Source organism: Melanerpes formicivorus, unplaced genomic scaffold (genome assembly GCF_026170545.1).
Source record: "Melanerpes formicivorus ecotype bairdi unplaced genomic scaffold, bMelFor1.0.p_v2 SCAF_13, whole genome shotgun sequence".
Lineage (NCBI taxonomy): Eukaryota > Metazoa > Chordata > Aves > Piciformes > Picidae > Melanerpes > Melanerpes formicivorus.
In genome coordinates this window covers 3,986,903-4,013,542 of record NW_027142365.1, presented here as the reverse complement: position 1 = coordinate 4,013,542, position 26,640 = coordinate 3,986,903, and the positions used below count along the sequence as shown (strand labels likewise).

Below are 26,640 nucleotides of genomic sequence, written 5' to 3'. Positions count from 1 at the left end.
GCTCCAAAGGACACTCTGGCACTGCCAGGAGATTCATTCTGTCTGCAAAACCAAGCATGTAATTTCCCTTCTCCCTTGCTCTCCCCTTCTGTCTGTCTCTGGCCAGTCCTGCGGCTCAGCGGCAGCAGCCAGTCTCCCTGGTGATAACTGGGACAGCCGACCTCCAGCAGGGTGGAGTGAGGTATGCTTTCACTGCAGGATGTGGGCTAGGAAGCCCCCAAATTGCCTTTTTTTCCTGCTGGTCAGGAGGAATACAGGAGAGCAAGCTCGGGAAAACCCTGAGAGACCTCAGCTCTTGGGGGGGGGTGGGGGGGTGGGGGGTGGTGTGGAAACAAGAAGAAGAAAGGTAGAAAAAAAATGAGTGGAGAAACAATGTAAACAATACAGAAAAAAAATGAACACCCCTCCAACTCATCTGCCCCCCAACATCCAAATTACATCCACAGAAAGCTTCCAGCTTATTGACTCTGTTATGGCAGATTTACAGGGTGGGCTCAGAGCTTAAACCCAGTCCCTGCCATTCCCCAGTTAGCCGCAGCTCATGGGAGCCTGTCTAACTGAATACAGCTGCCAGGCTTGGCATCAGAAACAAGTCCAAGCCTCCACAAAGCCAGCAGAAGAGACATTTCTACCTGTCTGCAAATGAAACAGAGGTACTTGAGTCTCCAAAAAGTGGATTTGGTTGTCAGTTTTATTCCCTACTCTGGACGTGCTGTGCTGCCGATGAAGCTGAGTGTGAGCGACTTACCAGCCTGCACAGACAACTTTTGCTTTCTGCTCCAGTGCAGTTCGAGACAGAAATCCTATAAAAGCTTCCTTCCCAAGCTGTGTGTTGAATGATGACACAGGAGTTAAAGAAGCGAAGGTGAAATTCCTGAGGCACTCCTAAAGACTTTTCCAAGAATTTCAAAAAGCCTCTTAAAACCGGCAGCAGAGATCGAAGGTTGTTAAGGGAAGCAGTGGGGGAAGGGGGGGAGGGGAAGAAAAAAAAGGGAAGAAAAAACTTTGGCAGGCATACAGTGTCTTACATCAATCTAGCAGTCAGCATCGATGTAGATGTTCTTTCCTCCTTTTGTGCAACACCCCTTCCCTCCTACAGACCACCCAAAGCCCTATAAATAATCCAAGGACTGTATTTTTTCTTCAGATTTCACTTCAGACCTCGAAGGAAAAATATCAGGCAAAGGAAGGGAGAGAGGGAGAAAGGAAAGTGAGGAGGGGAGAGAGAGCCAGGGGAAAGATGGCTAGTGAATTCAAAAAGAAAATGTTCTGGAGGGCAGTGGTAGCTGAGTTTCTAGCTATGAGCCTTTTTATTTTTATCAGCATTGGCTCAGCCCTGGGATTTAACTTCCCAGTGGTGGGCAACAAGACATCAACCAGGTCTCAGGACAATGTGAAGGTTTCGCTGGCTTTTGGGTTATCCATCGCTACCATGGCACAAAGCGTGGGCCACATCAGTGGCGCACACCTGAACCCGGCTGTGACCCTGGGCCTCCTGCTGAGCTGCCAGATCAGCATCCTCAAGGCCATCATGTACATCATTGCCCAGTGCCTGGGGGCAGTGGTGGCCACAGCCATTCTGTCAGGAGTCACCTCTTCTCTCCCAAACAACGTCCTGGGGCTCAACACGGTAAGTAGAGACTTTTAATTCCTCCTTCATATTTGTTTCTTTGTTTGCTTGCTTTTCCAAGTAGAAACATAACACCTGTAACCTGCTAAAGATGTGTCAAGGAGGAGTGTGATGGTGCTAGTAGTTGTGCTGGAGATCTCATGCAGATTGTTGTAGCAGGGCATCCAGTCCTGACTGATATAAGAATAGATCTGTACCATAGGGTTGGTCCTTCCTCCCCATTCTCTTTAGGAGGCTTTATGGTAATGAGCTTTAGGACATTATGGTCATGATCAGTTTTTCTTATGTTCAGTTTATACATCCAAGTTGCTAGAAGGTGCTTTTAGACAGCAATTTAACATTGAAATCCCTGGCAGTTGCATGCTCAAGTCCCATTTGTGGTTCTGAAGGTCTCAGGTAACTTGCTGATTTGTGTGGACACACCAGTACTGTTTTCACTTCCCTGAGTGTGGCTCTTTATTGATAACCACCTGCTTAAGGGTTTGTGTAACCTGGTGATGACTGCAATTAAAACCTATGGGAACAGCAAGAGGTGTAGGAAGAGAAATGCTGTCACCAAAGGCACGAGCATTACCTGTTGCATTAGGCAGGGTGCTCAGGTCCTGCCTGACACATAATCCCAGCTGCACTTTCTCTATCTATACTCGCATCACGCTGCGTAGAAACTCTCTGGTCACAAATCCTTCTCCTCCAAATGTTCTACTGTTGTTGGTGTGACACAGCAGGATGAAAAGGGATAGATACACCTGTGGGGGAGATAGATAAAGGAATAATAAACCTTATGCATAAGGTAGATAAGGGATAGATAAACCTGAAACCATCCCACTGTCAGAGGCAGTGCTAGAGCCACTGCAGTACCTAGGATACTGTAAATGGAAAACCTACTCCTTTATTTCATGTGGTCCTGTTAAGGGCAAATATTGCACATATTTTCTATGGTCCCTTTCTTGTAGAATATTCCTGACTGCAGCTTGGAACTTGAGCTAATTGGGAATATTTTGCCCATTTGAAGCCACAGGGATATTTGGGATATAGTGCTGCAATTGCAATATCTCTTCAGAAATCATTTCGGGCAAAGAGCAGGGGGTGGGAGGTGGGGAAGGATCAAAACTATTAATTTAACAAATGAAGTCCTGTTTTTGCATGCTGTGACACTGCAGCTAGTTCAGAATGAGCCAGTTTTTGAAAGCTCAGTAAAATCTAACATTAAGAAGCTGATAGCTGAGCAGCTTAGTCCCATCCATGCTTGCGTTGCTCCGTAGGTCGGCTGCTTACCTCTGTGGGCTTGGTGCCTGCAGGTGTTCCATCCACCCACTGTTTTGGAAAATTTGATGGGTTTACCCAAAACATTTTGGGGAAGAAGAGTGAATCATTCTATTAACTCCAGAAAACTCTGTCTCTGTGATACACGAGGTTTTCCTCTGAAACCACTGGCAGGGGGAACTGCTGGACCGCACGGGACGGGGTATCCGCCCAAGTGGTTTCCTCGAGAGGTCCAGCTGCCATTAAACACGGGAGGTCTGGTTTCAGTAGCACTCATGTTTGCTCCTCTGCTTTTGCTTGCCATTAAATTCTGACAGCTGCCTCCCTCCACCCAAAAGCCTTGAGGTTGTGCATTTGTAAAGGGGGTGTAGATGATGGCTCCAAAATCTTCTTGCTCCTCAGTTAGTAAGGGTCTGAACTACAGAGATATATCTCAGAGCTCTGCATGGACGTCTCAGTAGAGAAGAGTCTTTGAGGACAGGGGGAACAAACAAGAATGATCAGGGCAGTCACTGATTTTAGTAAGCTTAGGAGACTACTTCATGAAGCTCAAAACCTGCATGTTAGGATTGAAGCCTTGTTCCCCCCACAAGGATCACCCCTGGAATACAACCAAATGCATTGTTTTCAAGACCACTGCATACAAAATCAGGCAGTGTAAGTCTTCATCATACCAACTTCATGAAACTGGCAACAGTTTCTGTGCATGAATGAATGGATAAAGTAGTTCTTAAATGCCATGGGCTCAATGCTTTTCATTGCCAAATACTCAGAATTTGGATTTATTTATTTTTCTTATGTTCACTTTCATTACAAAAATGTTCTGGCTAGAGGAGCAGTGGAGAAACTTCCCAGAGCATGGGGAGGGGAGCAGCTGTTCTCCCTTGCAAGAAAGAGCTAGAGAGGAAAGCAAAGTCATTCATTTTCAGCTGATGAGCTTAGACTGTCTAGTGAGGGGTGGTGAGGATTGGCAGGGGGCAAGGGCAGGGTTGGGGGATGAGGAGGCTTTGGGTCTGAGCCCAGTGAAGGGAGAACAGCAAAACTCCTGTCCTGTGCAGAGCTGATCACAACAGGGCATATGCTGAAACCACAGCAAGCAGATAAGGAGAAGCCCCAGAGATTTGCTTGCATGTTGTGCTTTTTAACCTGAGGACGAGGAGGGGAAGGACACAGCTTGCATCTCTGCCAGCTGCTTTGTCTTCCTGCCCTTCCTGTGGAAATGGAGATACAGATTCACCACTGACAGAAAGAGCAGGAGAAAAAGGGAGTGCTGTTTGTCTGACAAAACTGAGGAGGGAAAGGGCTTGAATTTGCAAGACTATGTCCTCTACTCTCAGATTTATCTTGCCCAGTTGTAGGTCCTGCACTGAGGGATCAAGCAAGGAACCAATTTCCTTCTGTTCTTGTCTAGTTCAGAGAGAAGGAGAGACAAAGATTTAGATTAGTTGAATTTTGCTCCAGAGAAAGTTCTGGCATGGTGAGGCTTTAGGCTTGGGAGCCTCTGCTAAGTATCCAAAATAAAATGGGGTGAATCTGTGCCTTTCTCGCTGACTACAGGGGAAAAGGGAAACACAAGCAAATGAACCACAAAAAGCCAGCCATGGAAGGTGCAAGGCTGAAGAGAAGGAAAGGAGAATTAAAAAGCAGGATGTGCCTTTAACATGTTCAATATTAAGGTCTGGTTTACACTAAGACAAGCAAAACAGTCACATACAAAGGGTTTGATCCAAGCCTTACTGAAGTCAGTTGAGATATTTTTAGTGACTGGCTGGTTCCAAATAAGATGTTCTGGAAAATATTCAGAGAGGTATTTAGATTACTGAATCCTTTTAAGACACTTAACCTCCCATATATTTTAATAGTGTTGTGGGTGCCAAAGGAAAAAATTGAAGAACTGGAAAAATTAAAAGCGGAGTATGCAGCATGTTCATTGTCCTAAGGATTTAAAGCTTTGTCCTTACATCACAGAATCACAGAATGGGTGGGAACTGACCTCTGGAGATCGTCTATGTCAACCCCCCTGCTACAGCAGGGACACCAAGAGCAGGTTGCCCAGAATCACAATGTCCAGACAGGGTTGGAATCTTTCCAAGGGACACTCCACAATCTCTTTGGGCAGCCTGCTGAAGGGCTCTGCCATCTTCATATGAAAAAAGCTTTTCCTTATGTTTATAAGAAACTTTCTGTGTTCTAGTTTGTGCCTGTTGCCCCTTGTCCTGAGCATCACTGCAAGAGACAGGCTCCACCCTCAATGCTCTTGCTGAGCATTGAGAAATTACCCATCTAGACTGCTCTTCTCCAGGTCAAACACCCCCAGGCCTCTCAGCTTTTCCTCCTCTCAGAGATGTTCCAGTACCCTCAGCATCTCTGTAGCCTTCACTGGACTCTCTCCAATAGTTCCCTGTCTTTCTTGAGCTGGGGAGCCTAAAAGTGGACACTACTCCAGATGTGGCCTCAGTAGGGCAGCATAGGGAGAAAGGAGAAACTCCCTCAACCTGCTGGTCACACTCTTCTTGTATCACTTTTTTTGGCAGTTGGATTACTGCATGTCACAAATTTCCATTAGGCAGAGAACGTCTAGGCCAAAATGTACTCATCTGCCAGCATAGCTGCCCATTGTCTGGTGAGGGCAGATCTGTAGTGTGGATAATGGAAGGAACTATTCATCATGGGCAGTTAATAACCAACAAAGAGCTCAAGCAGGAAAGGCGGGTGAGAGGAGACTCCTGTGCTCTAAGGTAACACAATATTTGTGGTTCAGCAATGATTAGCTCAGGAACTTTTATCAAGCTTTTGCAAGCATGCTGAGAAAATGTTTTTATCTCCTTCATTTGTTTGTTTTGGGGTGGGGTTTTTTTTGGTGATTTTTTTTTTTTCATTGGTTGGGGTTTTTTTGTTTTGTTTTGTTTCATTGGTTTGGGTTTTGTTGGTTTGGGGATTTTTTGGGGTTTGTTAGAATCACAGAATCATAGAATTGTTAGGGTTGGAAGGGTCCTCAAGGATCATCCAGCTCCAACCCCCCTGCCATGGGCAGCAACACCTCACACTACAGCAGGTTGTTCAGACCATATCCAGCCTGGCCTTAAAAACCTCCAGGGATGAGGCTTCCACCACCTCCCTGGGCAACCTGTGCCAGTATCTCACCACCCTCATGAGGAAGAACTTCCTAACATCCAATTTTAATCTACCCATTTCTAGTTTTGTTCCATTCCACCTAGTCCTATCACACCCTGACACCCTAAAAAGTCCCTCCCCAGCTTCAGATACTGGAAGGCCACAATTAGGTCTCCTCAGAGTCTTCTCTTCTCCAGACTGAACAGCCCCAACTCCCTCAGTCTGTCTCCATAGCAGAGGAGCTCCAGCCCTCTGCTCATCCTTCTGGCCCTCCTCTGGACACATTCCAGCATGTCCAGATCCTTCTTGTAATAGGGGCTACAGAACTGGACACAGAGCTCCAGGTGGGTTCTCACCAGCATGGAGTAGAGGGGGAAATCACCTCCCTCAATCTGTTGGCTATGCTTCTCTGGATGCAGCCCAGGATGTGATTTGCTATCTGGGCTGCAAGTGTACACTGCTGGCTTCTGTTGAGCTTCTCATCCACCAGCACCCCCAGATCCTTTTTACAGTATCACAGTATATTTTTGCCAGGGTTGTTTTTGTTTTGTTGATTTTTTTTTTGGGGGGGGGGGAGGGGGAAGTTGTTTGTTTGGTTTTGTGCATGAAAATAATCAGCGTTTGTGAAATAATGCAGACATGACTTTAGAATTTCATCACTTCTATATTTTGGCATACCACAGGTATGGCATTTAGAATAGAGTAGAACAAACGAGGTAGGACCAATCAGAGTGCCAGACAAAGCACCTCCGAAGTCTTAGGCCTACAATTTTGGAACTAATTGCAAACTCTGCCTTGAAGTTTACGATGGAAAAAACTTTCTTTTAAAAGTTATAAGTGGACCAAAAATTGTAGGAAAGGCAAACAGACCTGAAGGTAGTGTTGCTACAGGGTAGATAAAGAGAAAAGACAAGCAACCAAGAATGACAAATGGAAACCTGGCATTAAGAAACACTCAGCGGACAGATAAATGTTGTTTGTGCGACTGAAGGGCTCTCTGGAAAAGCCAGAAGAGATCTGTGGTTAGAATAGAATAGAATAGACCAGACCAGGTTGGAAGAGACCTTCAAGATCATCGTGTCCAACCTATCATCCAACACCACCCAACCAACTAACCCATGCAACCAAGCACCCTATCAAGTCTCCTCCTAAGCACCTCCAGTGATGGGGACTCCACCACCTCCCCAGGCAGCCCATTCCAATGGGCAATCACTCTCTCTGTGTAAAACTTCCTCCTAACCTCCAGCCTAAACCTCCCCTGGCACAGCCTGAGACTGTGTCCTCTTGTTCTGCAGCTGTTTGCCTGGGAGAAGAGACCAACCTCTGCCTGTCTACAACCTCCCTTCAGGTAGTTGTAGAGAGCAATAAGGTCCTCCCTGAGTCTCCTCTTCTTCAGGCTAAGCAACCTCAGCTCCCTCAGTCTCTCCTCATAGGGTTTGTGTTCCAAGCCCCTCACCAACTTTGTTGCCCTTAGCGGATACAGAGATCTGGAGTGTATTCTTTAGACAAGTGAATAGTCATATAGATGCCACTCCTGGGAAGTTGTTTGCTGCTGGAGCACCCTTGGGACCAGTGTGTGTCTGCTGCTGCTCAGCAGAGTGCCCCCAAATTTCCATCATCTGTGGCAGAATTCTTGCACATAAGCTTTCAGTGATCTTTGGTGATAAGCATACAGTGGCCAATTCCAAATCCCTTCTCAAAGAGAGGGAGAAATGAGCCTTTTGCTGTTGTTGATTCTTCATACCAGGGCAGTGTCTGCTACTGTTAGACACATTCCACCTCACCAAAGTCACCCTGCAGAATGAGTGTCCTTTATCGTAAGTAATCCCAGTTAACTGGGCTGTGCTTGAGCAGCAGCAGAGCAGCTTTGAACTCCTGTACTGGACCTGGTGCTTTTTTCTCTGCTGCATATGTGTCCCTCAGCTCCATTTTTATTCTGCTGCTTGGAAAATTAAGTTTGGGAGATCTCTTGTCTCCAGGAGACTGAAATATAGGATGAGGTTTACAGCGTGTGGATCCTCAGCTTCTGCATATGTATCATCTTATCTCTAGGACATCAATGCTGGTGATTTTTTTCTCCCAACTAATTTCCAAGGCACAGAGATCTCTAGTGCAAACAAAAATTACCCCTGCACTGGGAGATCCTCTTCATAAAATGAAGACCTGCCACACCTTTTAACGGGGTGTGTATTTTTAATGGTATTTGTATCCTGATAGTCCTCATTGAATCTTCCCAATCCTTCACAATGTTCCCTCAGAGGGGATCGTGGACAGGAATCACTGGACTCCCCAGGTTTGGTCTCAACCAGTGGTGGCCCACTGACCATGGGGAGCAAGACTTTCATGGCTGGCCTTGATGACTCAGTGTTTACTTTGTGATTTCCCTCTCTCTTTGTGCCCGCACCCTATGAGTCTGTTCTCCTTCAACCTCAAATTAAACAAAGTTGGGTTGAGTTGGAAGAACTTCCAAAATAAACTGAGAGCTTGACAGTGTGAGGGGGCAATTGAGTAAAGTGATGCTGCTTTTCCTCTGAGTCAGGATGGAAAATTGCAGTTCCAGAGGTGCTGCTGGATGGATGAGACATGCAGCTGAGTTCCCGACCTCTAGGGCTTATTAAAAATCCTTGGATGGCTTTTTCTCAACACAGATTATATACTGTGCCTGTCTCCAGTTTCAACAGAGTGAGCTTCAATTCTTCTCACCACTGCTCTCTATCCTCCCTGTTTTCAGCTTCTCCTGCCAACCTTGCCTGTGCTGGGACATCTCCCTGCTTAAGCGCTTACACTTCTATGAGGGGTTAGAAGTTGCTGCTTTTTCAGAGTGAGCAAAATGGTTCCTGGACATGAGACTGGTCCAGGATTTTTATTTTGCAACACAGGACACCACAACAATAGCTCATTACTCACTGTCAGTTTTGCAGCAGCAGTCTTTTATGGCATGCCAGCATTGTACCGAAGCACATCAGGTCAGGGAGGTGGAACACAGGAAAGGCACCTGCTCAATGCTGGCCATAGTCCTGGATGCTTTCTAACGTGTTCACGCAGTGACAGCAGAAACATCTGGGCTGAGATGTAAACCTGATGGTTATCACCCATCCTCTGGAGCATTTGGGGGTATCAGGGGTTATAGCTCTAACCCTTATCTCAGATGTCAGAAGTTATCTCTTATTTCCACTTCTGGGAAGGTTTGCTTAGTGCCTCTGCTCCACAATCATGGAGCTGTGCTCCGAGCTTTGAGTGGAGAGCACTGAAGGGTGCAAGAGGTTGACCATTTCCAGCCCAAGCAAGACCCTCCATGATCATTCACCTGCAGGCCAGCCGTTTGGTGCTGGAACAGAGCAATCCAAGTGGGTTTTATACCATAAGCTGGGGCCACATCCAGAGGATTCAAGGATTGCCTGAAAAGTGCTCTGCAAGCCTCAAATTAAAGGTCCTGTTAAAACAGATGTTATAGAAATTGATGAAAAGATTGCACAGAGGGTTATAAAATATTGACCTACAGTCAATATTTTATTGGTCAATATTGTAATTCAAATGGAGTCAGACTGGGATTTTTTGAGAACCAATTTGTTCTATGTTTGACTAGTCAAACTAAATAAGATTAAATGTGGAATATAAGGAAATTCATTTTGCCACCACCTTTCCAGACAAGTGAATAAAGAGTCAAAATACTGAGGAAAACAAAACTGTTTTGTGAATATTTTGTGCACATGTGTGTACACATCTCCACATACATGCACAACAACTACCTGAAGGGTGGTTGTAGCCAGGAGGGAGTTGGTCTCTTCTCCCAGGCAAGCAGCACCAGAACAAGAGGACACAGTCTCAAGCTGTGCCAGGGGAAGTTTTGGCTTGAGGTGAGGAGAAAGTTCTTCACTGAGAGAAGCCATTGGATTGTTCTGCCCAGGGAGGTGGTGCAGTCACCGTCCCCAGAAGTGTTCAGCTGGGGATTGGACAGGGCACTGGGCGCCATGGTTTAGTCGTGAGGTCTGTGGTGCCAGGTTGATGGAGAGATTCTTCAGATGAGGTAACCTCAAATTTCATTTCCTAGTTTAAATCACAGAACTACAGAATGTTAGGGGCTGGAAGGGATCTTGAAAGATCATCCAATCCACTTCCCCTGCCAGAGCAGGATCACCTATACCAGGTCATACGGGAACGCATCCAGGGGGGTTTTGGATATCTCCGGCAAAAGAGACTCTACACCCCTGGTCAGCCTGTTCCAACTATAATTAATAAATAAATAATAAATTAATCAGTGGATGTCAATTCCAAACCAAGATCTGACATGGCAAGAACCACAGCCTGAGAGCAAGTGGAAGTTTCCACAGCAAACATGAGAATGAATATGATGGATCTCCTCTGGTTAAACAGATGCAATGGTAAAAACAACATGAGTCGTTGTAGCAAGTCTCCTGTTGCTCTTCAGCAGGTGATGTGAACCTTCAGGTGAGTTGGGAATAGCATTTGCTTTAATCAGAGCATTGTAAAAATTGTCATTATCTTGGCTGCATAGAGCTACCTTTATGAGAAGCATTTTTAAAGCAAGGGTACTAAACCACAACACAAGTACTAAGGGAAGGAAAAAAAATAGCCCTTGAAAAATGCCCTGCTTATCTCAAAAGTAAAATGCCTGCTTTCTTTACAGCAGTGGTATAGTTTTGCTTATTTGTCCATTCTCTAGCTTTACAGGGAGAATTCAACAACACAGATCTTTACCTGGCATCACAATTGAAAATGTCAAAGAAATCTTCTAAGAAAAATCTCCATTCCAGGGTTAGAGAAAGCAACCTGAACTATTGTGTTTACATCTTATGTGTCTGAATTGCTCAGGTTTTGCCTTTCCCTGACTTCAAGCCATTTTATTACAAATATGCAGGGTCAGCCTTCTCACTGTGAGTTGGTATGGCACCTAGAATCATAAAATCATCAAGGTTAGAAAAGACCTCCAATACCAGCAGGTCCAAATAGCAACTCACCACCACCATGCCCACTAAACCGTGTTGGGCAGTGCCATGTCTAAATGGGGTTTTTTGAACACCTGAAGGGATGATGGTGTTGCCACCTCCCTGGGCAGCCTGTTCCACTTACTCACCACTCTTTCAGCAAAGAATTTTTTATTTGCTAATATCTTATCTAAACATTTCTTGGTGCATTTTGAAGCCAAGTCCTCTCCTCTGCCTGGTACAACAAGACATCATGGTCTGTGGCTGTGCTCCTCGGTGCCTCCAAAGTAACATTAATACCAATGCCATGGAGGAACTGAATGTATCTTGTAAGTTTCTCTGTCCTGGCTGGGAGCAGTATGTGAACACATGGTTAATGTACAACCTGATGGAAAAATGCTGCTGTCTCTGGCATCTGGGGCAGAAGCTAATACTGGTATTTAACTGCTGCAACTCCATTGAAGTCAGTGTGATCCAAGACTAAGGCACAGTATTATTCTGTTAAACCAAATATTTATGTCCTGACAGGCATCCTTGATGAAGCTCTACAAACAGTAGCAGGATGGAAATGGGCTCTGAAATCTGTCAGGGGGTTGTGTCTCTTGGCATTTGATGACCAGAAAGAAGGAAAGAAATCATCTGTGTACTTTCCTGGTAGAGCATCTGTTCTCCAGGAACTGCTGAGAAGTACCACAGAAAAACCAAACTTTTCCAGGTTCTTGACACTAATTCTGTGCCAAGTGAAGTCAATGAATGCTTTGAAAGCAGAACTGTGGCACATGTCTCCTTACACTTATGCACATAACTTAAGAAGGCTATATTCAGGCTGAGGAGTGAATGAAGTAAAGTTTGGCCCCCTTGCTACTTCTTTCTTGAGGAACAAGGTGGAGAAATGAAGGAGATGGAGTTGTTCCTCTAATTCCTGAAATCCATGGCACACGTTCAGAGCTGGTTTTTAACTGCATGGAAATGCCAAAGCTTCAAGAATCTGCACAGGACTGAGTGTATGAACCATCTCAGACTTGGAAAGTTTGAGGACTTCCCAGGTTTGCTGGGGTGTTTTTCTGGAAGTATAAAATGGCTCTCACTTTGGTGCAATTGCTAACAACCATAACCAAATCCAGCTAGTTGTTCCAGTGACAACACAGAAAGGATGATTTTGCTAGGTTCAAAGTTCACATGTACCCCACATTCTCCCACTGAAAGGCAATCTTCTGTGCTGATAATACAGGAGATCACAAACAGCTTCATGTTATAAATGAGTGCTTCAGAAGTGTTCCTGAAAATGAACTATTTACTTGTTTTTAGCTGGGTAAGGACAAAAGAGGGAAAAATAAAGGCAACTCACCCTTCCTATTCCTCTGAATGGAAGTTGTTTAATGTCTCAGCAGCAAGATTTAAAAAGAAAGAAAACAAGTTTTCCCCAAGCAGCTTTCCCAGAGGCACATCAAAAAGTAGAGTGTGAATGAGACACATGAGCTATCTCTAGCTGGATGTAGTAAATGGAAGTACTAAACAGGAATTGCCTTTTATTGTCTGTTACTGGCCTTGCATGTAAACTTGATGTGCTCTGGTTTAATATAAATGAAACCATCACTCTTCTCTTTATGGCATACCAGGCTGCTGCAACACAAAGCCCTGGCTGGTTTCTCATCAGCCTGAAGATAGGGTGGGAGGAGGGAGGTTAGTTCCTGGAGGGTGTCTGCTGTCTAAAGAATGGAAAATATGATTTCTGCTTTGGGAATTGGATGAGTCCCCTTTAGAGCTCTTAAGGCTGTATTTATAGGAAGGATAATCTAGCAGAGGACAATATGTTTTGTCCCTAGGTTCTGCTGAATGCTTCTATTGTTGATTTAGGACACGATCCAAAGCTAATTCTTTGCCTCATAAGCAGCTTCTTCTAAGTGCTCCTGTCTTATAAATTTAAGTGAACCTCTTTAGATCTTTGCCTGTCTCTACTTACCAAAAAAAGTGAGAATTTTGTACTCTCTGAATCCCTAGCACTCAAAGAACAGCTATAGAAACATCCACTTCAGAGTGATACTCTTAAATAGCAAAGAGAGAGGAGGATAACTGTAGTTAGACAGCTGGGGGAAAATTATCTGTCTGTATTTTGACTGTGAGTTAAAGAAAAGTTAATAGCTGTGGAGATGTGGCAGAGAGTTCCAGCAGAAGAAGGGTATGTTATCAAGACAGAATTAGCATATTATTTTCATGACAGATTTGGAGCTGAAAGAATGAGAGGAGTCAGACAAAATGACAGGCTGTAAAGTGGAAGATGGTTTTGAGGGAAGTAAGGATATTAATTTCTGAGATTGCATTTGCAGAACATGGCATTGAAGAGCTCTGCCCAGCTAAACACTTAAATGATCGCTGTTACAGAGCAGCATAATTAATACTTGCAGTGCAGATGACAGAGAGAGCATGAACCTTTTAAAGTAGTCAAAGGAATTCTCATTATTAAGAAAAATAATGGCAGTCAAAGAAGAAAAAAGCTTAAACTGCAGGAAGAAAATACAGTAAAAGCAGTGAGAATTTGCTTGAATGAAATACCAGAAGATTTTCTTCTAGGGAAAAACATATCAGCCATTGCAAACCAGGTTGATGACTTGCAATGCTGAATACATCAGGTCTGACAAGTTGTTAGGTGTTTATTTCAATTCAAGACACACACAAAGAGAGATCTGATAGAAAGATACTACAGCAACACAGCTCCTTAATATTCATGTGGACAGAAGAACAAAGCTGTTCCCCCAAGATGAACATTAAAACCACTCCAATAAGAAGGGAGATGTTTTCAGTCAGTCCATAACATGCCACTTCTTATGTGCTGACCATGCTCTTCCTGGAGTTCTGCAAAGGCTACCTTACATAGGAGATGGCTGGGATACACCAAAAAAAGAGGACTTAAATGATCTTAAAGATCTTTCCCAACCAAAATAATTCTGAGATTCCAAGTCTCAGCCACCAGTGATCACAGTATCACAGTATAACTAAGGTTGGAAGAGACCTCGAGGATCGAGTCCAACCTATCAACACAGACCCCATGACTAGACCATGGCACCAAGTGCCACGTCCAATCCCCTCTTGAACACCTCCAGGGATGGTGACACCACCATCTCCCTGGGCAGCACATTCCAATGGCTGATGTTGTGTGTGTCACTAAACTGCTGTGACTTCACTTTTCTCTCCCTGAAAAACACCAGCCCATAGCTGGCAGTGCAGTGTTTCATAAGAATAGAGAAAGTCGACGCTCCCTGACTGAAAAATGGATTCCTACATCTCCAGAGGCCTATTATTTCTCAGGAACAATGAGAAGCTAATGACTGTTACATAAAAGTAAGCTGGACCCCAGAAGATACAATTCATGGCTGCAGACTTGTTGGATGAGACAGAGCACAGCACCACACGCTGAAAGCACCTTGCATAACCAACTGTTTTATCCATATAACGGGAAACAGCTTTTGAACTCGATATACTTTTACTCCTAATGAGAAAAATATGAAGGCACTGGAGAAGTACACAGTTGGGTTTACCTTGGGCCAGTTTAATTTCCTGTCCCCATTTCTCTTCTGAAGGCACACGACTAATAAATATCCTGCTCTAAAAAAGAAGAACAAAAAGAAAAGAACAGAGAAAAAAAAACAACCACCAACAACAAAAAGAACAAAACAAAAAACAAAGGAAAGAAAACATACCATTAGTTTGTCTACAGTATTGCTTGGAGCTGTGGAATTCAGTGAGCTAAATGTGGCTTCACAGATACTCCTGAGAATATGCTTCTCTAGTTCCCATCTCTTGTCTGCTGTTATGGAGAAACAGAAGCACCCATTTCCTAAGCAGGAAAGCAGGGGTTCATCTCAGCTAGGTCATGGCTACATGATGATTTTCTATGCAGCTTGCCCATCAGCTTAACCACCTTAGTTTCATTATGTTACTTAATTCTTGACACACTGACCAATATGGATTACTTCACAGTATCACCAAGGTTGGAAGAGGCCTCAAAAATCATCAAGTCCAACCTGCCACCACAGACCTCATGATTAGACCATGGCACCAAGTGCCATGTCCAATCCCCTCTTGAACACCTCCAGGGACAGTGATTCCACCACCTCCCTGGGCAGCCCATTCCAATGGCTAACAACTCTCTGTGAAGAACTTTCTCCTCACCTCCAGCCTAAACTTCCCCTGGTGCAGCTTGAGACTGTGTCCTCTTGTTCTGGTGCTGGTTGCTAGAGAGAAGAGACCAACCCCTTCCTGGCTACAACCACCTTTCAGGTAGATGTAGAGAGCAATGAGGTCTCCCCTGAGCCTCCTCTTCTCCAGGCTAAACAATCCCAGCTCCCTCAGCCTCTGCTTGTAGGGCTTGCGCTCAAGGCTTGTTGCCTTCACAGTGATTGATCTATCAGCTGTGACCCCGCTATCCGCCTATGACACCAGCTGTTTCTAGCCATTAATTCGCCATTCCACAACAATATTAAGGCAATACTGTCCCAAACCCTCTCACAAGGGAATTGTTCTAATGAACCAGGGTCTTTTATATGGTAAGCAAGGTTGCAAGGGACCTCAGGTGGTCTCTAGTCCAATCTCTTTGCTCAAAGCAAGACGAGAGGCAATGGTGGAAGTTGAGACATAGGAAGGTTCACACAAATATGAGGAAAACTTTTTTCACTGTGGGGGTGACAGAACACTACAACAGGCTGCCCAGGGAGGTTGTGGAGACTCCATCTCTGGAGATATTCAAAACTCACCTGGATGTGTTCCTGTGTAATCTGGCATAGGTAATCCTGCTCTGGTGGAGAGGTTGGACTGGATGATACGCCCTTAAAGATGCTGACTTGTGGAAGGTGTCCCTGCCCATGGCAAGGGGGTTGGAACTTGAGTTGTAGGATCACCAGAGTTGGATGTGGCCTCTAAAGGTCATCTAGTTTAACCCCCCTGCCTTTGCCCCCCACCCCTGCTTCATCTTTCCAAAGCAGCTCCTGTTCCCACCCCATCATCCTCTGCCCTGCCTAAACAGCTTCTGCTCCACCACCCATCCCAGAGCCAAGGGCAAGACCCTCACCAACCAAGATACCACACAGAGAAGTCAGCCCCAGTAAGGTGGCCCAGCCAGCACCCATGGACAATATTGGAGGAGTCATCAATCAAAGCCCTAACAACCGGGGGGCCACCAGGCCCCCCGGCCTTTGTTGTCACCACCACCAACACCCAGTGTGCACCATGGGTACTCACCAGTGATGAGAGGAGGATCCTCAGCCCAGATGGGCTCAGCTTGGGGCTTCTACCTTTCCTGGGCAGCATTAAATAGGGGAGTGGGTGGGGAGGGACAAGTGGCCACACCTGGGGTGGGAGGAGACTCCAATAAAGCCCAGGTGCTCTGGGATTTAAGAGGAAACGGGGGAAAATGGGGTGGAAAAGGGGCAGACTGTGAAATCAGTGTTATTGAAAAAGAATGGATTTTAAAATAATATTGAAATATGAATTATTCACCTGATGTAGTTGAAGATGTCCCTGCTCACTGCAGGGGGGTTGGACTAGATGACCTTTAAAGGTCTCTTCCAATCCAAACCATTCTATGATTCTATGATGATCTTTCAAGGTCCCTTCCAGCCCCTGAAATTCTGTGATTCTGTGAAAGCAAAGTCAAACCTGAATTCAAACTAGATTGCTCAGGAGCAGGAGTAATATTAACAGATAATCTCTGAATGCAGAATGAGTATTGTACCTCATCCCACATCCAGTAAAGGAAAGCAGAGGGCTTCAGCATGCCCTAAGTACTTCCTAAGCATCCAACTACTTGCAGCTCAGAAGCTTTCTGAATGAGATGTGATTTTTTTTATTGAATTCCAGGGCATTTTTCTTCCATGAACTTCAGATTCACAGTGAACTCAGTTAAAAGTATTAATCATAGAATCATGGAACAGTCTGGGTTAGAAGTGACCTCCAAAGGTCATCTAGTCCAAAACCCTCTGCAGTAAGCAGGGGCATCCTCAATTAGATCAGGTTGTCCAGAGCATTAAGCTCATAGAAGGCTTCTGCTTGTTGTCTGGCTGCTGCTAAAGTCAGTCACAGAATCAGAGCACCACAGAATGAGAGGGGTTGGAAGGGACCTCCAAAGATCATTTAGTCCCTACTAAAGTAGGACAACCCAGAGTAAATCAGTCAAAGGAGAGTTAGTGCAAGCTAATGTAGCCAAGACTGATACAGCTGATCAGATGTATGTGTGTACCTAGAACTCTCTGATCTTGGAAATGATATAACCCATTTCTTGAGCTTCCCCTGGCATAATAGTGGCTTAGAAATGAAGTTTTGTGGGACATTTTGGTATAGGCTGCCCAGGGAGGTGGTGGAGTCACCGTCCCTGGAGGTGTTCAAGAGGAGATTGGACGTGGCACTTGGTGCCATGGTCTAGTCATGAGGTCTGTGGTGATAGGTCGGACTCGGTGATCCTCGAGGTCTCTTCCAACCTTAGTTATACTGTGATACTGTGATCCATTTTAACTTGACACTAGGAAATTCACCTTCTTGCTAATTGTTCTTTGGCTGGCATGTAGTTTGGATGGTGAAAACTCATGCTGCTCCATGTGTTGTACCTGGGATAGTCCAGGCTGCCATAGTAACATTATTGCTCTGACAAGCAGACAAATAATGAATGCCTTTGATACTAAACTTATATACAGCAGGTTCACAGACCACAGCAAGGCAGGACATGCAAGATTTACATCAGTTTGCCTCATTTTGAACCATGGGCCATAGTCCTTGCTCTCACAGTGGAATCTGCTCTCCCTGGCAGGCTACATAAAATTACATGCTAGAGGAAAGCAAAAGATTTCCTATGATATTTCCAGGTTTTCTTTGATTCCACACAGCCCATCAATAAGTGTTGATTAGCAGGGAGAATGACCTCAAGTCACGTCAGCTGGATGATGTGTTTTCCTGAAGGGAAAGGAAGAATATAATTTCCTCCTCCCAAAGATAAGGATTATCACAGGTTTTCAAAACATAAGTTTGCTCTTGTTGTCCTTTTTTTTCTTCCACAGAAGACCTTCAAGCGCAGGCAAAGACTAATGATAGGTCAGTGTTTGATTGTTTAAAATGCCAAGGCTCTGTCAAACACCAACATCAGTGTGTCAGACTGCAGAGTTGGATTCTCTGGGGTTTCACATCTCCTCTTAAAATTATGTGCATGAAAATGAGCTGAGCAGTTTACAGGTTTTATTTCCATCAGCATTTTCAAAGTAAGAGCTTCTCATGCACTATTAGAATTTCATGCAGAGAGCATTTTACTTGATCAATCATTGCAACAGATTTGTTTGGGTTGGAAAGGACCTTAAACCTCTTCGAGCTCCAACCCCTGCCACGGGCAGGGGCATCTTCCACCAGGTAAGTTGCTCACAGGCTCATCTGACCTGCCCTTCAACACTTCAAGGGAAGAGACCTCCATAAACTATCTGGGCAACATGTTTCCTCTGGTCAAAGCTAAAATCTCTCCATGCCTGAATTTACCAGACATGTGTGATCTAACAATGAGGCAGAGGTAAGGCAGTTAAAGGTCTGCTCCTCACAGATCCAGAAGCTGGGTTGGAGGTGGGGGGAGAGGTGGGGAGTGGCAGGGAAAGCTACTGGAATTGTAGGAAGGATGTGTGCCTTCTCTTCCTTTTTAGAAAACTCTAATTTTAGCTAACAGGAGAGGATTCAGTTCCATATCCACTTTTGGGCATCTGCACACCACTCATTTATTTGCCAATACACTTGCTTTGAAAATCTGGCCTCCCAAACGCGAGCCAGGATTTCCCAGAGTCTCTTGACCAGATTCTAACAGTGATATTATTACTTTTGGTACTGATTGGGTGCATTTGAAGCCTTTTTCATTGAGAATCACAAATCCCACTGCTTCTGAAGTGAAAAAAATAAAAGTGCTTATTTTCCAATAGAAAATTAATTTAGTGGTGAATCAGGCATTCAACATGAATTCCTGGATCATGTCATTCCATGTCTAGCTCATCTGTTTATACTTATGTCAGACTTGTATTTCTCACATGTAATTGCTGCTAATGCTGAAGTGTTGGGTTTTTTTTTTCACTGAGTTCAGTTGCTGCTGTAGGGATGCTGAAGGAACCAAAATTCCCACCATTTCAACCCTAATTGCCTTCTATCTATGAATAAATTGCATCTATCTCAAAGAGTATCAGTCCTGTATCCTGAAGAAGAATGGAATGGAATGGAATGGAATGGAATGGAATGGAATGGAATGGAATGGAATGGAATGGAATGGAATGGAATGGAAAGAATAGAATAGAATAGAATAGAATAGAATAGAATAGAATAGAATAGAATAGAATAGAATAGAATAGAATAGAATAGACGAGGTTGGAAGAGACTTTCAAGATCATAGAGTCCAACCTATCATCCAACACCATCTAATCAACTAAAACATGCAACCAAGCACCCCATCCAGTCTCCTCCTAAACACCTCCAATGATGGTGACTCCACCACCTCCCTGGGTAGCACATTCCAAGGGTCAATCTCTCTTTCTATGAAGAACTTCTTCCCATCATCCAGCCTAAACCTCCCCTGGTGCAGCTTGAGACTGTGTCCTCTTGTTCTGGTGCTGGTTGCCTGGGAGAAGAGACCAACCTCTGCCTGTCTACAACCTCCCTTCAGGTAGTTGTAGACAGCAAGAAGGTGTTCCCTGAGCCTCCTCTTCTCCAGGCTAAGCAACCCCAGCTCTCTCAGCTTCTCCTCATAGTGCTTGTGCTCCAAACCCCTCACCAACTTTGTTGCCCTTCTCTGGACACGTTCCAGCAAGTCAACATCTTTCCTAAACTGAGGAGAATGTATTATTAATGCTTCAGAACTGCAGGTCTTAAATATGCAATCACTATTTATAATGTAGATGATCAGATTTATGCTGGCTGCAGACTTAGATGTTTGGGGGGGGGGGTTATTTTAATACTTGGGAATCTTATATTCTGCAGAAAGTGAACAGCAAAGATGGAAAGTGAAGGAGTGCAGCTAAACATCTTTTAAGTTCTAAAGTTATTGAAATATTAATTTTGTGAGGAAATTAGGGCATAAAACCAAAAGAATAAAAGGATTTCAACCATGCTTTCCCATAATTTCTGGACAGGTCGTAATATCTTTTTAATTATGTTTTTGCCCAGTGTGCCTTAGAAATGTTTAGTGCAGAGGCTATGACAGCTGGGATAACCTACTGATAACACTATTCCTGAGCACAAGCTCTGCAGATTTTGCTTTCTTCTCTGAGTCACTCACATTCTCAGTTTCTCTGGCCTGTGTCCAAGCTCATGTTTCATCCTATCTGTGCAATGTGTGTTTTTTCTGCTTCCCACCAAGTTGTTCAGCTCAGACGCAGGCTTGCCTGACTTAACTAAGACCCACTGAATGTAGCAGGTAGAAGCAGAATTCAAAACATGGAATGATTTACAGAATCACCAGGGTTGGAAGAGACCTCAAAGATCATCAAGTCCAACCTGTCACCACAGACCCCATGACTAAACCATGGCACCAAGTGCCACGTCCAATCCCCTCTTGAACACCTCCAGGGATGGGGACTCCATGTTTTCTTGTTGAGCACAAGTTTCTAACAGCACACCTGAACTATGCCAACATCTCTACTGTTAATTTAGGTGAATTACTCTGGTTTCAACATGTTCTTTCTCTTGATTTGGTGATTAATAATACAGCTGGAATAGCTATATCTGCCAGTGTCAGTTGCTTTACTTCACTAGGAAATTGAAATACTTCTCCCTAAACTGTGGATATTTTATTTCTTCTGACTTAGTTTTAGGGATTTGGTTTAGTCTAAGACACCTAAAATTAGAATAGACATGAGTTAATTGTCTAAACTCTTATTGTAGTCACATGAGATCGAGTCAATGCAAAATAAAGGACAGAGGCATTCACTTGACTCTCAATTTATCCTCTATGTTTCATCATCTGAGCAGATCTCATCTCCATTTACTATGTTCACTACTTGTCCAAGTTTGAGATACACTAAATAACCATTGGCATCTAGAGCCATTTTAGATAGCTTTGATATTTTGTAGGGTATGTCACATCTCCCAGTCCCACAGGAACACTGTGGATGTCTCAGGGTATTTCAGATGGCAGTAGAGGCATGCTTTCAGGCAATAGGTTCACATTTAGGGTACCTTAATATTCTTGCAGAAATCTGCCCATGGGGAAAGCATTTTTGCAGGACACTGTCCCCATGAAGTCCTCCTTTTCAAGCATTCTTTCTGAATTACAGAAAATAAATAGTTGTGAGAGAAGAGAAGACTAATGTGACTTCTCAATAGCAGAGAGAGAAATTGTCAAGCTACCCAGAGCTATGCACTGCTCTGGCTATTCGAGTCTTCCCCCTCCTGCTATTATTCACTTAGTAATCATGCCTTAAGACAACCAAAACAATGTTTAACATGACCAGGACATCCTCATTCTCAGAAGCAATGAATCTCAAGGCACCAGAGCTTACTTCTGCAGGTGAACTATTGAAGGCAAATCTCTGGTTCATTTCTCACACATAGACCAGAGAGGTTCTCATTTTGTCTAGTGGTTGAGTGTTCACTTTGGCTGGATTTGTTTTGTTTGTTTGTTAAGCAAAAGCAACCTGCAAAACTTTGTCATACTGGTTGAAGGAAGGAATATTAAGTGGCATTTCCCTTCTTGTCTCCATGCAGCTTTCAGATGGAATCAATGCAGGCCAAGGACTTGGTATTGAAATCATTGCCACCTTCCAGCTGGTGTTGTGCGTCCTTGCCACCACAGATCGGAGAAGGAACGATGTCTCAGGATCAGCACCTTTGGCCATTGGTCTCTCTGTTGCCTTGGGACATCTTCTTGCTGTAAGTTTTGCCTCTCACACTTGATACCTGCAATATCCTACCTTAGGATGGGCTAGTGAAGGCATGAAGATGGCAGGCAGATGATAGTTTCTTTCTCCCTCATCATAGATTGACCTTGTTTCTGCAGCATTCATGGCTGTGGCAATAAGTGATGAGGTCGTGCACCTGTTTCCCTGGTGGGACAGGACAGGCACATGGCAGTCTTTCCCCCTTTTTTTTTCTGAGGAAGAGTGGGTGGGATGGATGAAGCTGTTGTGAGGATCAGAGATGTGCTGCAGGCGGCACTTGCCACACGTGTGTCAGTGTCTCACCACTGGTTCTCTTCCCACCTCCCAGATTGATTACACCGGTTGTGGAATTAACCCAGCCAGATCTTTTGGCTCAGCACTGATTGCCAACAACTTTGAAAATCATTGGGTAAGTTGAATAAATTTGTTTGGCTTACAAGAGGCTCTGCATATGCATAATCTACAATGTTAGAAACACTTAAGCACATATCATTAGCACCGAGTCAGCTGGGTTGCCACTTCAATTTAACAAAAACAATCTCCTTTTGCTCCTTACCAGCCTCAGGAGATCAAAACATCATCAAGCTGTCTGTCTATGCTCAAAGCAATGCAGTAGGTTTGCTCTGACTGTTTCCTTCATGCTTACTTATTTCAAAGGTTTTCATAACATCACAGATTAGTTTAGGTTGGAAAAGACCTTTAAGATCATTGAATACAGCTGTTAAACCAACACTGCCAAGTCTACTACTAAACCATGTTCCTCAGCACCATGTCAACACATCTTTTAAATCCCTCCAGGGATAGTGACTCCATCACTTCCTTGGGCAGTCTGTTCCAATGCTTTGACAACCCTTTCAGTGAAGACATCTCTTCTAACATAAAAGCTAAGATACTAAAATTTAAAGCCCCATTGAACAGAATCCTGCTTGGGGTATTCACTGTTTAAACTGCATTTGAAAAGTGCTGCTGCTTAACCTGGTAAAACCTAATATAGGAAGGTTCTTGAGCAGGTTTATAAACTGAAATAGGTCACACAATATCTGGAAGCTAATATGACTCTCATATTCTTAAAGATAAGTGTCTGCTTATGTGCTGTCACGGGTAAGTGCTCTGGAAACACCATACAGTTTAGATGTGGTTGAAATGAGGAACTTCACACAGTTTTGCTAAAGGCTAATACAAAAAGCCCTAAATGAGCATGTGCTCTTGAATATTTAAAGTATAGCTTAGTCCAAATCTCTCACTCAGGATTTTGGCAGCTGCTTGCATGGACATTCATGGAAATCTAGGGGTAGTACAACAAATGGAAAACATTTTTTCTATGGATGCCATCTGAATCTAAAGAGTAAAATCCAAAGGAGGTCACTGAGGCTACTTTACCAGTGTCTCCCACTTAACCACTTCTCTTGGGATACTAAGTTAGTGTCACTAAGCTACCAGCTTGTGTTTTCAGAGTGCCATAGAAACATTGTTTTCCTGTGTACTTGGAGACAGAAGTAAAAATTCATATTAAACCACTGCCATCACTGAATAAAAGACAAAATGTTTACAAGCTCAGGAACTCTTTGGCCATGCAAATCCTTAACAATCAGCATATTCTTGTTTTCTATTAAAACCAGCCTGACTATTAAAACACTTTGATTACCTCCCCTTGCAAACTTGGCTTCCTGTAAATGATTAGACCAGCACCATTACAGCAGTACCACAAGCTAAACAGGTGCTGATAGCAAATTAAACCCCTCATTAGGTCCTCATAATTATTACTCTTTAAATCACTATTAGAGAAAGTTAGTGGGAGAATGGAATTCAATGTCCTTGCTGCTTTCAGAAATTGTGTTCCCTTTGCCAAATTTACCTGGAGAAACAGAGATGTTTTACCAGTAGATATCCAAGCTTAACTATCAAAACTTGGCAGCACAGTCACAGTTATAAATCTCTGGGTCTGCTGCCAATTCGTGGTGAGAAATTCATGGTTTCTTGCCAGGGCTTTAAGTAAGTATTCAGGTGACAGAATATTTAATACTTATTATAGTTTATATTTTATATAAAGATCTTTTTATTTTATGACTATGATGAACACAACGAAATAGTTTCATTTCATCCTGTGATGCATATGATATTTTGATTATATGATTAATATGATGAATATAATATTTTGACTGGTATACAGAATTAACCAATTTGGAAAAGACCTTTGAGATCATCCAGCCCAACCTATCACCCAACACCATCTAATCAACTAAAGTATACATAGAATAGAATAGAATAGAATAGAATAGAATAGAATAGAATAGAATAGAATAGAATAGAATAGAATAGAATAGAATAGACCAGACCAGACCAGGTTGGAAGAGGCCTTCAAGATCATCGCGTCCAACCCATCAACCAATCCAACCCACCTAAACAACTAAGTGCCACATCCAGTCTATTTTTAAACACTTCCAATGATGGTGACTCCACCACCACCCTGGGCAGTCCATTCCAATGGCCAATCTCTCTTTCTATGAAGAATTTCTTCCTAACATCCAGCCTAAACCTCCCCTGGTGCAGCTTGAGACTGTGTCCTCTCGTTCTGACACAGGTTGTCTGGGAGCAGAGATCAACCCCCACCTAGCTACAACCTCAGAGGAGATTTTCACAACAGCTTCAAATGCAGTGATACCTGACGTGTTAACCAGATTGTGAAATTGTGTTTTAGATCTTCTGGGTTGGCCCAATCATTGGAGGAGCAAGTGCTGCCCTGATTTACGACTTCATCCTGGCTCCCAGAAGCAGCGACCTGACTGACCGCGTGAAGGTGTGGACCAGCGGCCAAGTAGAAGAGTATGATCTGGAAGGAGATGATATGAACTCCCGGGTTGAAATGAAGCCAAAATAAAGAAGGACAAGGGAGGGAAAAAAAAAAACAAAAACAAAAACAAAAAGGGGGGGAGTGGGCTGGGAAAAAAAAAAAAGAAAGAAAAAAAGGAAAAAAAAAAAGAAAGAAAGAAAAAAAAGCACATTGGTTTCCGAAGATTTTATCAGTGTTATAGACTCTTTGTAAACCAGCAAGCAGTACTTTATTTTTTAATTCAATATGGGTTTCTATTTTTTCTTCTCCCCTGCCCCCCAATCTTAATAGCATTTTAATATCTTTGCTCTGTTTTGGTTTTGGTTTGGCGCTTTTTTTTTCCCCCACTACAAAGCCCTCAGGCCAAGAAGTCGGTAGATACTTCTGAGCGAGCTAAAGAAACTGGGCTGGAATTTATCCTCTCTCCCTCACTACCACCACCAAAATTTCTGGTGTGTTTTCTGTGGGTGGTTCTCCCAGCACATCACTCAGTGGCGATAAGCAGTTCAAAGGATCAGTCTGTTCGCTGAAAGAACAAAGGGCAGAGAACCATCTGTAGCAATAATGGGAGGCTTACACCGGATAAAGGATTGATACTGGTATCCAGTGCCAGCAGTGCACATGAAAAACTATCTCAAGTCATAGCCTAAATGCATATCTTGGAAGGAAAGGCCACTAAGAATTACTTGTTATGTAGAATTAACTCTAATTTTCACAATGATAGATAACCTCTGAGAACAAGAGCCAGCAAAACTAAGCTTGACAAGAATCTCCCGATCCACTGATATTTCTAGTGTTTCATTCTTCCTGAACCTCATTTTGAGGAGGGAGAAAATATATGACAAATAAAACACCAACCCAAACCAACCAAGCAAGCAAAAAAGACAGATTAATTCCTGGGAAATAATAACAAGAAGTCAAACTGGAGAGTAGTAATAGCAAGAATAACAAATAAACAGGATGTGATGTATGCATTAAATACATCTGTTCCTGTGGCTACTCTTTTGTTTTTGTTCATCTTACCTAATTTACCTGTGTGGTTTAAAGCAAACCAGGAACTAGAAATGAAGCCCCTCTCTTCCTGACCCCATTCTAATAGTCAGTGGTGTGACATTCAGGGACAATAAACAGATAGACACACACAGTATATTTTCTAATGAGGGGCAAATGTACACCTGTGTATAAGGAAGCCCATTTAGGGGGGGAAAGGGTGGGTGGGTTGTTGCCTTTTTATATATATATATATATATAAATGTTTATATATATGTTTTATACAGAAATCTAGTACACCCTTTTGTAGGAAAACAAGAGCATAAGACAAGTGGAAGGAATTGCAGCAGTGCTTAGAAAAACAAATGACACTGGAAATGTAAAGGAAATTTAACATTCTAGGTGAAGAAGATTTTCTGGTCTCATTTTTTGTGTGTGTGCTACTTATGATTTCCTGAGTAACTCCAAGCATTAGCTGGTCTTACCTACTAACTGTAGAATATAGTTCAAGAAGATACAGGCGGAGACACTTGTTCTGCACTGAACAGTTTGAAGTAAGAAATGAGGCCCAGGAGAGCCTACCTATAAAAGTTGCACACTTTGCCTTTCAGACAAGCAGCCCAGAGGTCATGTCATGGATATCTCTTGTTGGAGAGACAATGTGGACATGGGAATTGGGAGAGGGCTGACGTGGGAATTGGGAGAAGGCCAACAAGGGAATTGGGAGAGGTCTGTCATGGGAACTGGGAGAGGGCTGACATGGAAATTGATACAGATTGGATCATTTCATTGAGTTGGGCAGATGGACAATAAAACAAAACAACAACAACAACAACAAAATCACCAGCAAATTAAGCCAGAATCCATTTTATCTTTCTTGTCTACGTTTGATGTGCTATCCTGTGTATTGTTTATGTACATACAGCATGATTGGGGGTTGGGAGGGGTGTCTGAAAATAAACAAAATCAGTTGTGCTACCAGAAGAA

General features: G+C 43.5%; 1 protein-coding gene across 1 annotated transcript; it reads left to right on the top strand.

Annotated features, from left to right (window-relative positions):
• The first annotated feature begins 1,078 nt into the window (after positions 1-1,078).
• AQP1 (aquaporin 1 (Colton blood group)) lies at positions 1,079-26,640 on the top strand. The gene is made up of 4 exons (XM_068145907.1): positions 1,079-1,630; positions 21,661-21,825; positions 22,162-22,242; positions 24,532-26,640. The coding sequence occupies exons 1-4, from the start codon at positions 1,241-1,243 to the stop codon at positions 24,709-24,711; spliced, it is 816 nt and encodes a 271-aa protein (XP_068002008.1). The 5' UTR covers positions 1,079-1,240; the 3' UTR covers positions 24,712-26,640.

Excerpts from the sequence above, each read along its gene's own strand:
- AQP1 (XM_068145907.1), top strand. The coding sequence starts at position 1,241 with ATGGCTAGTGAATTCAAAAAGAAAATGTTCTGGAGGGCAGTGGTAGCT. Across the intron at positions 1,631-21,660 it reads ACGTCCTGGGGCTCAACACG|CTTTCAGATGGAATCAATGC; the intron begins GTAAGTAGAGAC and ends GTCTCCATGCAG. Across the intron at positions 21,826-22,161 it reads CCTTGGGACATCTTCTTGCT|ATTGATTACACCGGTTGTGG; the intron begins GTAAGTTTTGCC and ends CCCACCTCCCAG.